This window comes from Elaeis guineensis, chromosome 3, assembly GCF_000442705.2.
Source record: "Elaeis guineensis isolate ETL-2024a chromosome 3, EG11, whole genome shotgun sequence".
Taxonomy (NCBI): domain Eukaryota; kingdom Viridiplantae; phylum Streptophyta; class Magnoliopsida; order Arecales; family Arecaceae; genus Elaeis; species Elaeis guineensis.
The window spans coordinates 118947404-118964719 of NC_025995.2; the positions used below are offsets into that span (position 1 = coordinate 118947404).

General features: G+C 39.9%; 1 protein-coding gene across 1 annotated transcript; it reads left to right on the forward strand.

Moving 5' to 3' along the window:
• The first annotated feature begins 3790 nt into the window (after positions 1-3790).
• Positions 3791-8274, forward strand: LOC105048076 (uncharacterized). The gene is given in 4 exon segments (XM_073254618.1): positions 3791-4338; positions 4341-5473; positions 6592-7047; positions 7797-8274. Coding segments are annotated over 4 exon segments (1941 nt in total). The 5' UTR covers positions 3791-4259; the 3' UTR covers positions 8070-8274.
• The last annotated feature ends 9042 nt before the right edge of the window (positions 8275-17316 follow it).

The following is a 17316-nucleotide window of genomic DNA, read 5'->3' on the forward strand; positions in this document are numbered from 1 at the left end:
ATGACTTTGAAAGAAACAAGATGATGAAGATCTTAGAGAATAATACTAGTAGAGTTGTCATAACAACAGACATGTGGACAGCTTCAACCCAAAAGAAGAGATTTATGGCCGTCACAACGCACTTTATTGATAACTCGTGGACTTTACAAAGCCAACTTTTGAGGTACCAAACTCTTTAATACTTTTTTAGTGCTGTTTTATAATATTTTATACTTATATGATTGTTTTTTATTATGAATTATTAAATTTTTAATAAGTTTATCTATGTGCCTTGTCCACATACCAGTAATGTTCTTGCTAAAGTATTGGTCGATTGTTTATTGGATTGGAATGTGGATGCAAAGTTATCAACAATTACTTTGGATAACTGTTCAACGAATGATGCTTTGATTGGTATTGTGAAAGATAAATTACAAATTGATTACTTGTTGCAATCTGGTTCCATGTTACACATGCGTTGTTGTGCCCATATTTTGAATTTGATTGTCAAAGATGGTTTGGATGTGATAAAAAGTAGTCTTGAGAATATAAGGGATAGTGTAGCATATTGGTCTGCAACTCCTAAAAGAGTTGAAAAGTTTGAAGAAACTGTTAGACAATTACGGATTTTTATAGTAAGAAATTATGTTTGGCTTGTCCAACAATATGGAACTCTACTTATTTGATGCTTCAAACTGCTATTCAATATAAGGGTGTTTTTACTCGATTGAGACAACGTGAATCTCAATATAAGTATTCACCTAGTGAGAATGATTGGGAGTTTGCTCGAAAAATTTGTGAAAAATTGGAAATTTTTTATACTGTTACTGAGTTATTTTAAGGGATAAATTATCCTACTGCCAACTTATATTTTAGAAAAATTTGTCAAATTAAGTTGGCTTTAGGAGAATGGTTGTTTGAAGATGAAGTAATACATGAAATGGCAATGAAGATGCTGGACAAATATGATAAATATTGGGGTGTTGTGCATGAGATAATGGGTGTTGCTTCAATTTTAGACCCAAGATATAAGATGAGTTTGGTTGAGTTTTATTTTGATCAAGTCTTTGAGAAGGAAGAAGCTCCCAAGTATGTTGATAAAATTCGGACATTATTAAATAATTTGCTGAAGAGTTACAAGTCAGGTAACATTTCAAATGCAGAAAATGTTAAAGATAGTGAGGGACAATCAACTATCAAGTCAAAGCTTGATTATGATGATAGTGCTTTACTTTCTTCTATTCAAAGTAAAAAGAAAGCTAAAGTAACAGTTATGACTGAGTTGGACCATTATTTAGAGGATGATGTGTTGTCTTGGTCTGATGATTTTGATATTTTGGTATGGTGGAAGCAAAATGGATTAAAATATCCTACATTACAAACTATTGCTAGAGATATACTTGCTATTCCTGTATCCATAGTTGCTTCTGAATCTGCTTTTAGTACAAGTGGCAGACTTGTGAGTCCTCATCGAAGCCGACTCCATGCAAAAACAATTGAGGCATTGATGTGTGCTCAAAATTGGTTATTAGCTTCTAAAAGAAAAGGTATATTAAATTTAATATTATTTATTATTTTGTGTACTTTTCACTATATTAATATGTTTATCTTATTTTGAATCATTGATAGATGGATCATTAGCTATAAATACTTATGATGATGATGATGATGATGGTCATTTGGATTGTTCAGGTAATAATATTTTACTTTATGATTATTTTTCTTACTTTGTTATATATATTTACTTAATTATATATTAATTTTTTAATTATTTGTTGCAGAGCCTACTATTTGCCTGGAATGATTTGTGGAGTTGCAGCCATTTCATGAAATTATTTGGAAGTTTGGTATTCAAGTTCATTACTTTTTTAGCATTATACTAAATTTTCATGGATGAAATAATGAACTTAATGGTTATGTTAGATTTTGAATGGTAGTTCTATTTCTATGTTGATTTCTATAAATTTGGACTTATAAATTATATTCTATGTTGAATTGATAATTTTGTTTTGATTGATAATATGTAGAAATTTATTTTGGTTGTTTATATATTCTATGTTTAAATGTAATTCTATTTTTATGTTTGATTTCTATAAATTTGAACTCATAAATTATATTTTATATGGAATTGGTGATTCTATTTTTGATTGATAATATGCATAAAATTATTTTTTTTTTTTTTGGGTATAGAATGGATGGGTATGGGTTGGATATGGGGCGGGTATGGGTTGGGTATGGGGAAATGGGTTACTCACGGGTATCTCCGAACCCGTTGGGTATGGGGATGAGTATCTCTTTTCTTACCCGATTGGATATCGGATAGGGTTTGGGTATAGGATATTAAGTTCGGATTTGAGGATGGGTAATACATTATCCGACCCAAATCTTACCCATTGCCATCCCTAGCTCTGGATCCTGTTCTTATTTAACTTATGATTTTCTCTTTAAGATACGAGAAAAAGGAATATGGACCATATGATTTTTGTGCGGCGATTACATACCACTGTTCCAGGACTAAGCGGAAGATGCGGCTCAGAACGTCAGCATCGATCAGGACGTTGTTTAATATATAGATATTTGTAACGTCAAGGACGGCAAGCCTACAGTTAGAATCCGTGTCATGCCTCCTTGAACGATAAACATAACCAAATTTGTCAGGCCTCGCTACAACACCTATGCATTGACCAGTAGAGTCTAATTGCTTTTAGAGGCTCCGAACTCTCGTCTTCTGTACCGTGTTAAACATCAATTATCTGATCTGTAAAGTTGCAAGCACTATTGGCTACAATATCATAAAATTATGATATTTTATATAAAAAATTATAATTTAATTATAAAATTAAATTATGATATTTTATATAAAAAAGTAAAGTTGCAAGCACTATAATTTTTTTAAAAAAATTATGATATTTTATATAAAAAATTATAATTTAATTATAAAATATTATAATCATAAAATATCATAATATATGACTACAAGATATCATAATTTTTTTTAAAAAAATATTATTTAAAATTTTAAATAAAAATATAAATTATAAATATAAAATATATATTAAAAATAATGACCGCACAATCCAATCAGTCAGAGTAGTGTTACCGGATGCGGTGCATAAATAATTTCTCAAAAAAATTTTACTGTCCGCTGCACATACCTTCAATTTAGAGGAATATTTTGTGCATCATGGGCACCGCATGCAGCGTCCATAATGATTGATTTCTGTACGGAACTGTTGAAAAAAAAAAAAAAAGTCCCCCCGCTACGCCCGCCCCGCGCTTGATCCACGGCGGTGCACAAAGTATTTCTCTGGAACTTATTCCTTAAATTTTATGGGTTTAAGTAAAAGAGCCGAAACCAAGGCTGGAGCACGCACGACAGCCTCCCCGACGGCGACCCTTCCATTCTATTATTCTTAACATAGAATATTTCTTTTGACTTTCCAGAGCTCCCCCTCAAAGGTGGGCCCCAGACACCGCCACACACCAGCGCTTTAAACGGCAGCACAAGCAACAATAATATAATAATAGCCATATATATTATTATTATATTAATAACAGCTTTAACTTCCATTTAGTACCGTATTACGTGCGTCCTCGAATGACTCCAAAACTAGATCCCGAAGGAAGGAACTTGAGACGACGCCCAGGAGGAGGGAGGGGGACGGATTCTGCGCCAAACCCCTCCTCCTACCCTGCGCGACGAAGATAGAAAGAGTCTGCCTTCGAGGAGGAGGAGGAGGGGGGGGGTTTCTTGATCTCAATGGGAGGGATCTCTCCTGATGCCTGGCTCCTTCTATGTACGCTTCCCGTAATCTCTTCCCTTTGTATTGAATTATCCGTTTTCTTCTGATTTTTTTTTTTTTTTGAAGCCCAAGATCAGTTGTTTTCTGGGGTGGGATGCCAGACAGAAAGCGTCCCTTTTTTTTTCCCCCGAAATCTTTGATGTTTATTTAAATTATGCGAAAAAAGAGGGATTTTGATGTGATTTCAACGTCGCTGGGGAAAGTTATGGTTGTGGGTTTGCGTCATTGCATCCGATGGGACCCTGGTCTCGTCGCCTTTTCCTAATAAATTTTGGTTCTTGGATTCCCCCTCTCTCGTTTTTTATTATAGGTTTTGTGAAAGGGCCAGCACTGGTGGGGATTTCTTCATCCTTTCCGAGTGGAGCTCTATTTTTTGTTTGATTGTGGATTAATCTGGCGGAGACCGTCGTAGGAGTTCTCTCGTTTGAGGGGTTTGATCGGAATGGGCGCCCAATCCGAGCTTGGATTGTCTCGTTGATGTGGACGGAGCTGCGCTTCCGAAAGCCGTCCTTGGATGTGCTTAAAGGTGTTCTCGGATCCGTGTTCCGCTCCCCCCGGCTTGTCTGAATCAGGGTTTCTGGGTTGCGAGGCTCTACGGCCGGAATTTTATTGGCTCCGCCTTTGATTTCGGGTGTACAATGGAGGAGGAGAGCAGCTCTTGGGTGAGGAGGGCCAAGTTCTCCCACACCGTCTGCCACCGGTTGGATTCTTCTCGGTTGCCGGCGATCCCGCTCTCCAGCCAGGCTGATTGTGATGCGGAGTTGAAGATGAATAGCTCGACTTCGGATTTTCGTAAATTGGCATCGATTTCTTCAATGACCGATCGACTGAATCAGAAGGACTCGATCCAGCATTCTTCTAGCATGCCATCGTTTCCTTTGTCGTCGCAGCCCGACAGCAATCGTGGATTCAAGCCAGCGAGGTCACGTTTAGAGAATTCTAGCTTTTCTTTTCATCCTGATCAAGATTCTAAATGGAGACCAAAGAGTTCGAGTTCAAAGTCTTCCCGTTCCTCCTCTGGTCAAGATCCTAGATTGAAGCTGAAAACTTCCAACTCTTGCGAGGTCTTGGACTCTTCTTCGGTAAGGCTCCAATTAGGTTCTGTTTCTCATAAATCAGGCCCATTATCAGATACTGAAAGGAAACCCAAACCCAAGCAGAGGTCTCTGTCTCCACTTCCAGCTACCATCCTCTCTGATGCCTTCAAAGAAGGTAGGGCTAGTGGGAGGAGATTCTCAACCCCACCACCTAGCAGGAAGGGATCAGATAATAGTATCTTTAGCAAATTGTTCTCGAGAGAAGCCCGTGATCATAATGCTCTCAAATCAAAATCACCTCCCTTGAGTCCTACTCTCGAGCACTTGTCTTCTATGAAAGCTTTGGACGAGCTCAAGAGTAAGAAGGAGAGTCCCTGGGCAAGATATTTTGACCATGGTGGAGGGAGGGTTAATGCTGTGGAGACCACCAATGAGTGGACGGTTGATCTTTCCCAGCTGTACCTTGGGCTTAGATTTGCTTCTGGAGCTCATAGTCGATTGTATCATGGTATTTATCAGGATCAACCTGTTGCAGTGAAGATTATTAGGCAACCTGATGATGATGAAAATGGTGTGATGGCTGCCAGACTGGAGAAACAGTTCACAAGAGAAGTCACCCTTCTGTCTCATCTCCACCACCGAAATGTAATTAAGGTACCTACCATATATCTATCTGTTGATTAATCATGTTGACTCTGCTCATTGTTTTCATCGTGTGTATGTATATATATTTCAGTCAGGATGACCTATTATGCTTTCACCGCTTTGCTCTTCTGATTACAATTGATGAACACACACCGAATTAGTTTGGCTGCATGTTATGTGTTCAAAGAAGTATAATGATCTTCAATTACTGCTTAATTATATACATACATACATATATATTTGTATAATTATATCTTCCTAAAGTGGCCTCCTATATATCGACATAATCAACTGAAGAGCTCCCAGTGAGTGCTTCTGTTGTGCTCTAATGTTTTTTTGGTAAAAAATGTAAGCAATAAGTATGATATTTTTTTTTCTTGACATTTTATTAATATATATGGAGCATTATTTGCTATCTTTATTCAGGACGACTTTGTGGGTGGTTCTTTTTTTGGGTGTATGTGGATGGTTCTTTATTCAGGGGATTTTGGAGTCCTTCACAAATTTCTAATGGATTAATGTAACAAACTGAGGTTGGTTGCAATTCTTTTACCATGTTCTTTAAAATCTTTATCCTGAATTCAAAATGGAATTGCTTTATATGCCGCTAGCAAGATGGATGAGAGCAGATATTATGTACTTGAAAATTCTTATGTTAAAACTATGAATAGGGATAGTTTGTCTCTCAATCTTTTAGTTTTGGAGGAGTAGTGGGGAAGTAATAAAATGGAAATGAAAGCTATTTAATGCAAAGTTGTGAAGAAAAGCTTTGCAACTTTTTATTGTACAAGGCATCCACCGTAATGTGGCAAGTTCTTGGGAAAAGGAAAGTGGAACCACTAGGTGATAGCATATGAAATTTTTCAGACAACACACATAATGTGCAATTAGGTAGACCAGCGCCTTGATAAACTACCATAGCTATATGTGCCAAAAAGCAGCAAAAAAGAAATATTATAACTAAGTTTGGGTTGACTAAGGGCATATGTTTACTGATTTATCATCAAGACTTTTCTGGTATTTTCACAATCTCGTCCAACTGTATTCACTTGAATTTCTACTCTATAAGGCAATGATGTATGCGATGCTCCTGTTTTCCCCTCATGATTATCTCTATTCTGTTGCAGCTTGCAGCAGCATGCAGAAAACCCCCAGTTTTTTGCATAATTACTGAATATCTTTCTCAAGGATCCCTAAGGGCATTCTTACGCAAGCCTGAACACAAATCCCTTCCTCTACAGAAACTTATTGCAATTGCTCTTGATATTGCTCGAGGAATGGAATACGTTCACTCACAAGGAGTTATTCACCGAGACTTGAAACCTGAGAACATTCTTTTTGATGAAGACTTCTGTGTAAAAATTGCTGACTTTGGAATAGCCTGTGAGGAGGCATATTGCGATGTATTGGCTGAGGACCCTGGAACATTTCGTTGGATGGCACCTGAGATGATCAAACACAAACATTATGGAAGGAAAGTAGATGTTTACAGCTTTGGACTGGTATTATGGGATATGATAACAGGTAGAGTCCCGTATGAGGATATGACACCCATCCAAGCTGCTTTTGCAGTGGTTGATAAGGTACGCTTTTCAATTATAGTGGAGGATTTTGCGTTCATTGCCTTCAACCATCTTTATTTATTATTATAATTTATCGATGCATTGATAATCAACATCAATAGTGGGTCTATTGGGGGGAAAATAATCATTTATACATGCTGCATATGATACCTTAATAGATTTGTCCTATATTTTATGAGTCTTTTCATGTGAGAACCAAGATTTTGAGCTATTTATATCGAGATTTCTGCACAAAATACATCAAGCGTTCTGAAAATGGCATACAGCTGATCGCTACATTAAACTACTATAACTGTCATAGTCTCCTATCAGATTATTTCCAAGTAGAAATGTTCTTATTAGCATGTGTTGTGTGTTACATGATAAAGTGGAAATTGTATCAGATGTTATGCTGATTTTCTGCTATTTTTAGCTATTCTCTTGTGGCTTTGCTCTCTATCCATTGGCTTATCTGCAGTATATAGTTTTGGCTGGCTGTCGACAACCTTGATACATGGAGAGCTGTATCTTTCTTTTCTGATTATCTTTTAAGGAAAACCTTTTAGCAGCTTGCTGCCAGAAACAAAGTTTCTAAGTGCCAGAATTTAACCCTTGTTGACGTGTTATGTTTGTCAACACAGTTCCATGAAATAATTGATTTGCTTTTCATAAAGTTCATCTTTCAATCTTGGCTAAGAGGAAAGAAATATGGGAAGTCACCTAAATATTTGTCGGTACGTTTCTAATGCCAAAAAAAATGGACTTTTCAGAACTTGAGACCTGTGATTCCCCCTGACTGCCCAGCAGCCTTACAAGCCTTGATCGAGCAATGCTGGGCACTGCATCCAGAGAAGAGACCTGAGTTTTGGCAGATTGTGAAGGTCTTGGAACAGTTTGAATCGGCTCTCGCTAGAGATGGCACACTGGATCCGATTGCAAACTTGACCAGCCAGGATCATAAGAAGCGGCTTCTTCATTGGATTCTCAAGCTAAAACCTTCGCATGTCGATGGCTCAGGGCAACTGGTGCCCAAATTGTTGTAACTACTCCTAAGTTTTGGTATTCTCTATGTTAAGTTTATTTTTAGAGCCTCACCTGAAAAAGGAGGAGCGACAGACGGATATTTTTGCCGCCTCCCTCATTTTTGTGATCATGTGTGCCTCGCTGCACGTACACTTGCTGCCATGAGTAAACACACGTTTACTGGTGGCAAAGTGACAATACGTTAGTAGCTTGCTTTTTCGTTTCTTTTCTTTTCGTTTCTTTTCTTTTTTTTTTTTTTTTACTTTTTTGCCTTTTTCGCCCCCCTGGTCTCACTCGTTTCTTTTAAAAACCATCTGGAGTGGCCATTATTACTCTGGGGTACGCCGGCTGTTATTTTTTCACTTACTCAAATTGGCTTACTTTCTTTAGGTACTTTTCCAACTAATTATTTTATGTATATACAAAAGTATAAAATCTTGATGATGATTGTAGCACATATGTGAGTGCATGTGCGTCTGTAAGGAGAGAGAGACTCACCGGCTCACCGCACGAGTATATCTCTATTTGGATCCTATCAGATCTAAATTGGATAATGAGGGCTGCACATCGATGATCGGAGCAGTTGAATGTATTCTATTAGTTCCAAATTATTTACATACCAACAATCATGATAATTTTGGATACTTCTAATATGTGATAATGAACCTTAATTGCATAGACCCATGGGGAGTATAAGAGAGGTTAGGCGTCTTGGGGACTAACATGGAGAGCAGTCAACATTGCTTCCATCGTTTTCTCTCTCTTTTAACGTAAAGATCGATGCATGAATGCAAGTTTTCCAAAGATCATTTTCTGTCTTTTTAATGTAAAGATGCATGAATACGAGATCTCAAAGGATCTACTAGCATCTCAGTGCCACCGATGGAGATCAAGCCTGTTGTATCTTGCAAACAAGCTAAGCCTGAAATCTATACTTGTAGGGGTGGCCAGAACTTCTCCAAGGACGGTGCCAGGTTTGTTGCTGTTCCTATTTTATTTTTCTTCTTTTTTTCTATTATGTAGGCATGTTAATACACACTATAATTCATTCTCATACATTTTGTAGCAAGCTAGTACACGTTGCAATATGAACATTCATCTTGATATATGTCACAACATGCTCTTGATTTGTCTTTACCTTTAGATTATAACTGCACTTTTTTATGTGCTTTTCCTAATAATAGTATGGGCAATTAGGGTCCAAGCTTAACTCAAGGCCCGAGCTGAAATGACTTTCCACTTCACCTAAAAAAATGCCCAAGCGAAATTCTTTGTGCATCGTGGGCGGTGTAGAAAATCCGATATGGAGTGCACCATCTCATCCGATTGATTCACGTAATCATCACTTTTCAACACACATTTAATGTCTATAAGTTGATTTTTTCATTTAAAAATTATATGACGAAAATGATCCTATTTTACAAAAATTATAATATTCTATGGTTATATTATGACATTCTGTGTCCATAATATATATAGAATATCATAATTTTTTTCTAAAGAACATAGGTATTTTCGTCATTCAAAATTTTCAAACGAAAAAATCGACCTGCAGGCATTAAATACGCGTTGAAAAGTGGTTAGACAAAAATGTTCTTCTCATATTATGATATCTTAAACCATTTTATAATATCTTGAGCTATATTACACCACAGGATATCATAATTTTTTTCAAAAGGTAGAGATATTTTTGTGATATAAAATTTTTAAATGAAAAGATCGACCTACAGGCATTAAATACGCATTGAAAAGTGATGACTACGTAGACCAATCAGATTAAGTGGTGCACTCCACAGATTTTTTACATCACCCGCGGTGCACAAAGAATTCCTCAAATGCCCAATATAGCTTCGGCCCAAGAAAGCTAGGCCCGTTTCACAATGAATTGTACTCATTTTCAGCCCACTCCCACTAAATAAGCAATTGTCATTTGTTTAATAATAATGGAACAGTTCTGTTTGAACAGTGACTTTTTTCTTACCGTTGCAGTTAGGGGTGAGCAAAAATTAAATCTGAACCAATCAAACTGGTAAAATCAAACCAAACTATAAGTTTGATTTGGTTTAAAATTTTATTCGATTTAGTTTGATTAGTTTTTGATATATAAAAAATAAATTTGGATTAGTTCAGATTTGTCAATAAATAAAATCTTTCTCAAATCGAATGGGACCAGCTTTAATAAAATAATATTATTTTTATTAGGATGTTGTTTATGTTGGAGTACTAATGTATTAAAAAATAAATTTGAATTTATGGTGTTATTTATCAATTTGATTTTGTATTGATTAGCTTTAAACCCTAAGCGACTTACTTACTGGATTGTTTGTTTTTTTTTTAATGTGTTGGAGATCTTTATTTTTATCCTTAATGATGGTGTTTATTTAAAATTTTTTTATTGAGTGACAATATCTTATGTCAATTTAAATTATTTTACTTGATAAATTCTCTTGATGGTATTCTTATGTGAAAAAAAAACAAGTCTTTATGAATCACAAAAAAAAAATAATAATATAAACCGATAAACTAAACCAAATTAGATCATTTAAATCATATTGATTTGGTTTGGTTTCAATCTTCTATTGGTTCGATTTGATTTCTAGAAATGCCAAACCGTTTAGGACTGATTCGACTTAAGTTTGAGCATGAAACCGATCCAAATCAGACCATGCTCACCCCTAGCTGCAGTCCATTTCTATTTGATCACCAACGATTTAACCGGCCGTAGTGACTATCGGCACTAGAGAGGATGGTGGGCGTCTCTAGAAACCGCTCGGGGGCCTCAAATTAGGAGAGGGGTCTGATGCGAGTTGGAGAAAGATGGTGCAAGAGCACACCATGTAGATCTTGCCAGAGTCATCACCAGAGGAGGTAAGGGGACTCATCTGGTGGTTTTCGAAGGTTGAGATCTCGAAGGAGGATCTGAGGGAGATATTAGAGTGCTAAGTGGCCTCAATGGTGGTGGCAAGGAGCCTTGGCCAGAGAGTGGTGACAGAGGTGGTGGTGAAGGAGTTCCGAATGTGAGCTGGGCTGAAAGGGAAGGTGGTGGGATACGATCTTGAGAGGGATTTTCTTCTTTTCAAGTTTAAGGAGGTGGGAGAGAGGGATATAGTCCTCCACCGACTGTGGATGGTCACGAGACAAGTGCTGGTGGTGGAGCCCTAGGGGCTCGATTTTTTCCATTGAAAAGGGCCATCAGATCGGCTCTGATTTGGATCCGATTATCGTGGCTCCTAGTGGAGTTTTGGGGAGAGGCGATGATCCAAAAATACTTCATTGGACAGGGGAGCCTCCTCGCTAGATGATTGCATGGCAGAGCAAAGGAGGCTCGGCTTCACACAGGTTTGCATGAGGGTCGACATCTTCTAGCCGTTGCGATCAAGGATGTAGATCAAGGACTTGGAGGACCCCTTCTGGCAGAGGTTTGTGTACGAGAATCTTGATGGTGTTTGCCACCCATGTGGTTTGGTTATATTTTCTGAAGGAGGTGTGCCTAGTCGGAGGGGGAGGTGGAGTCCCGATGGCTGGTTTGAGCTCAATGATGGAGGCTCAAGGCGAAGGGGTAGAGTTCAAAGCGGTTGTTGATGGGCCATGCATAAGGCCATGGTTGGTAGCTGTCCGACGGTGGCAGTCCTGGTTGGAGGAGCTAAATAGTTTGAGGAAGAAGGAGGTCGAGTCAACCTAGCCCCCTGAGTCCAAGCCAAAGGCAAGTCAAGGGGACTCGGATTGGACTAACTTAATGTCGGGATCCAACAATTGGATCCAGCAAGCCAAGATCGCACAACGGAGCTCGCCCACCCAACCCAAGGCTGGATCAATAGTCGGATTGGGCTCTAAAGGCATTGAGATTGCTATCAGGAGCCTAAGCCCAGGTGCAGTTCGGTCCGCTAATCGGTTTGGCCCTCGGTGCTGGGCTAGGGTATAGGCATGGGCCCATCTGAAGGCGGGTCAATAGGAGCTCTTAGGACGGGCTCATCCTAGCCCAAAAGGGCTTGGCCCCCTGATTTTGATGCAGATCGGATACCTATGAAGTCCAATGGGCGGGTCTGTGAGGCCCTGGTCCTCCTAGAGGCCTGGGCAGAGTCCACAATCGGCATTGGAGGTCCTGGGGCCTTCTTTTCTCTACCAGGATCCCAAGGGAGGGGGGAGGGCACCGGTTCAACCGGAAGACTTGGTATGTGATCTTGGAGCCCAAGTCAAGGAGGGGCATTCTAAGCAAGGGTCGGAGACTCTGAGGGTGCGTGACCCTGTATCTCTCAGGGGAGAGGATCTTGTGCATATGGATGAGGTGGCGAGAGATCAAGATAGTGGCCATGAGGATGCTGTTGTCTAGCTAAGACTGGTCATCCAAGAGGAGGGGAAGGGTCAGGTGGCAATGGACCTGGCAGTAGCTGAGATGGAGGCAGATCTTCAAACCAAGGGGGTATGGGTGCGGACCCCCTTCCCTACTAGTCTATCCTATGAGGATGCTGATTTGGAATATTTGGAGGGAGGGGAAGCCCTCGTTTCGATCAACATTTAGTAGATTGGTCTAACAATATGATCCTGACATTTGTGTCTTGTTCGAGACAACTCTCAAAGATGAGTCTTACCCATGCTAGACGGTGGATTCTAGTGGCATAGAGCACCTACACAATGAAATTCGGGGCCTGTTAGGAGAGATCCTTGTGATGTAGAGGCATGGCTCAATCAGGATGGATGCCTTCAATAGATGCAAGCAGCATGTGGCCTTAATCATCTCAGAGCAAACTGATGGACTTTGGCTTCTATCAAAGGTGTACACGGACACTAAGTACAGAACGCGAAGGATGCTTTCATCTGAGATCTCTAGGATTATGTCGCAGGGTTTGCCCTCCCTTATTGTCAAAAACTTCAATTGCATTGTGAGGTCCCACGAGAAGAAGGGTGGTAGGCAGCATGTGGATAGCATTGACTCTAGAGAGTTCAGAGAGTTTATTGGCAATATGGGCCTGATTGACATTGGCTACTCTGGACCCAGATTCACCTTGTGCAATAATCAACAGTGGTAGCTAGGATTTGGAAGAGAATTAATCGGGTGCTTGCCACCGCTGACTGGATCCAGCACTTTTTGGGACACCAGATTTAATACCTCTCGAGAATTGTATCGGATCATTGTTCGATTCTTATCACCACTGATGGCCTGCACTTGCCTATGGGTCTGTTTATGTTTGAAAGGCTCTAGACCTTCTATCCATAATCATGGGACTTGATTAGGGAGGTATGAAGGATGCTGATTTGTGGGGATGCGAGATATTAGGTGACTCAAAAATTGGAGCTTGCCAGATGTAGACTCCTTCGGTGGAATCGACTTGAGATTGGTGACATCTTTAGATGGATCGAGAGAGTAGAGGCAAATGTTACAAAGTTGCAGATGAGAAAGAATTTGGAGGGGAGCCTCCAGGAGCCTGACTTGAGGGAGCTTTATCACAAGCTCTCAATACACCATTCCTTACTGAGACTACAGGAGATGCTATGGAGGCAAAATTCTAGGATCAGTGGATCAAAGAGGACGATCGAAATATTAGGTTCTTTCACTAATCCATTATAATCCAGAGATCTGACAACCGCATCAGGTAGCTGAGGGAGAGTGATGGCACACCACTGTGGATGACAATGAAGAGATGAGGGGGTAGATCTTTCAGTTCTTCAGATCGAGATGGATGATGTCTTTGGGCGAGGATGTCCCATTCTAGGGGTTCCAGCTCATGACCCCTATCTCCGATCAGGAGAATGAGGTTCTGACTTATCCAGTGATTGCTGAGAAGGTGTGGAGGGTCATATTGTCTCCTAGAGAGGACAAGGCTCTAGGATCGGATGGGTTTTCTCCTCTCTTCTTTTGTCGGTATTGACCTATTATTAGGGGGGAGGTGGTAAAGCCGGTGCAGATGGTCTTCGATTCTAGAGGTCTCCCTGAAGAGTGGAAAAGGACTCTAATCATCCTCATCCCAAAGCATCCCGATGCGTCTATCTCGAGGTACTTCGAATCGATTAGCCTCTGCACCACTCTCGTCAAGGTATGTACCAAGGTCTTGGTCGGACAGCTGAAGCCAATTGTGCCATGCTTGATCAATCTGAAGCAGGATGCTTTTGTCAGCAGCCGTTGTATCACCAATAATATCTTGCTTGTCCATGAGTGCATACATGATCTATGACATGCTCCCATTCGTCGAAGCCTTATGGCGATCAAGCTGGACGTGGAGCGAATTTACGACCAAATGAGTTGGCACTTACTGTGTTAGACATTTTAGGAGTTCGATTTTCAGAATAGATAGATTAGCTAGATCATGGATTGTGTGGAGATCCTGAGCTTTACTATTTTGATCAATGATATCTCGATAGAGTCCTTTCACTCGATGGTCAGACTTCACCAAGGTTGCCTTCTTTCCTCTTACTTATTCATTTTATGTGCTGATGTTCTATCTCGGACGTTGAGGGTGGTCGTTCATGGGTCGGAGATGGTGTCTTATTGATCTGCCCTTGAGGTTCAACTTCTTTCGCACCTCTTCTTTGCAGATAATTACTTTCTAATTGGTTAGACCTTGATCCGAAATATGAGGTCCTTTGCATCCATTGTCGAGACTTATTATCATGCTTCGGGTCAGCGTGTGATCTACAAAAGTCTACAATCATCTTCAACCTCAAGATGAAGATCCAGATGAATCAGGTTATTTGGGACCGCCTGGGGATCGAAGAGCAGATCGAGACGTGGACCAATCCGGGAGGTTCCTATCATTTGTATCTTTGGAGGACCGATTGTAGGTCTATGTAGCAGCAAATTCAGGACCATCTTGAGGGACAGCAAGCCAACACCCTTTTCATGATAGATAAGATGATACTCGTGAGATCAATCTTAAGCTCTATTTTGGTTTATCTCTTGGCAAACACGATTGTATCAAGCTCTTATCTTAGGAGGCTAGAGCAGCTATTTCGAAACTTCCTGTGGGGCTCAAGGCATGATGGTTATGGGCTCCATCTATTGTCATGGGAAGTGGTCTCCCAGCATGAGGGATGGAGATCCGAAGATTATCTCTTTTCATCAGGAGGAAGCTATGATTGTTAGACTTGCTATCAGATTCCTTATCCAGTCGGATTATTTGTGGAGCAGAATGATAAGAGCTTGGTATGAGATGTAGAGTCAGGGATGCAAAGTCCTGATTGGTCGTAGTTGCTCTTTCATTTGGAAGGAGATCTATGTCTACACCACTGTAGATCTGGCCGAGGTTAAATGGCTGATTGGGGATGGAGAGTCAGTGAATGTGAACCAAGATGCTTGAATTTTCAGCTTGCCTTTTGCCCATTGGCCAACCTATGAACATGGAAGTGGACGATCAGGTTCAAGTTTGTAACCTAATCATTGCCGACAGTAAGAGGTGAAGAGCACAAGACATTAATCATCTTTTTGGTGGCCCGCTCACTGATTGAATCTTTACCATCCTGTTCCCATCCACCATAGCTAGGATTTAAGGATGTAGGGCCGATCATGTTGCCCTAAGGTTCCCATGAGGGGTCTGTCTAAGATATGCAGGCCTATGATGAGTAGGAGAATCAAAGCACCTTGCATCTGGAGAGTGGCTACTCATCTCAGGGTGAGACTTTTTTTTTTGAAAGATTGCTTGAGATCGACTTTCAATGTGTACGCTACTTGGAGATAGGGGTATGGAGATTTCGACTTCCTATCCAGTCTGCAGGTTGGAGGATAAGTCAATGGAACATGTTCTGCATTATCTGTGGGTGAGGTTGATTTGAAGGGCCGGTGGTTAGTCATGGGAGGTGAGCAGACCCAATAGATTTTTTTTATTTTTTAGGAGCCCCCTCATTGGGGTATGCTGAGATTAACTTCGACGACAGCATTAGGAAGGGCAGGAATGGTACTGGTTTTGTCATCTGAGATCCGGATATTAGGTTGCTGGCGGTGGGGGTCTCACACCTTTTGAGTCTTATATCCCAGGAGTTGAGCTTCAAGACGCATGGACGGGTATTATCTATACCGGATAGAAGCTTCAAGCGGAGAGAATCTTCATTAAGAGAGATTCTACCATCGTTATTAACTAAATCTGAGACGACACGAAGTAGTTGGAGGCCCATCCACTCCATGATATATAGACTTCCCTGCATGACTTCGTTATGGTATCTGTTCAACATGTTTTCCAGATGTGTTCGTTTTTTATTTTTTGAGATGTACTTACACTAGAGTAGTGTGGTATGAACACCCACTTGTATCAATATAATAATACTAATAATAAGTACAATATTATTATACTAAAAATCTATTATTAAAACATTTTATGTATAAGTGGTAGATTTGGGTGTTATAACAATACTTGATTTACTACTAATATAGTTGAAAGCACCCCCATTTCCATTGATGGAACTCTGGAGTAGAAACCGAAATCCTAGCTCAAAAGCCTTCGTATTTTTCCGCTTCCCATAACCAAAATCACGTTTCAAAACAGTTTGCTATCAGATCTTTCGATCCGCAGCTAGCATTGAGTAAAGGAAAATAAAAAGCAACACATTGTAGAAGGATCAGAATCCTCTTGCTTCAGTATCAAACGCGAGAGTGGATTCTCCATGGACCATGATGACCATCCATGATTGACGTGATAAACGCGATTAAATGGATCCCATGTGACCCATGCATCATGTAGGACCCTCCTATCATGATTATCATGCCAAGCATGAACATTTGTAATTGCAAAGACGTTCCTCTTCAATTTAAGTACCGAAACGGAGAGAATCTGAGCTCATTTGAAGACTACAACCTGAGTTTGAATGCTGGCCCGGAGGGAGTGCATGAGCTGCAAGGCCGCACATCCATTGCACCACTGCCGATGGAGCTTCTTACATGCTTGGCCTAAACATTTCTCTAAATATACAATACAGGTTTAATATCAGATTTTCTAAAACTTGACCAGCAAGTATGATGGAGACCAACATCATGCCAGGTGAAAATATATATATATATATATATATATATATATATATATACACACACATATATTTATTGTTATTATTGAAAAAAATCTTTCAACCAATTCATTCAACTATAAACTCTTTAAATTATCTACAGTTGATGAAACCGTTGTATCCATGACCTCAATTTTATTCGAACATCTTCCTACCGCAAAAGCGCCCAAGAAAATCGAGGACGGTCCACGCCCAATCAGCTACTGTGTTGATGAAATCCTTCAACCAAAACCAAACCGTGAGAAAGGAAAGCGATAAAACAATGACCCTGCAAAATAGAGC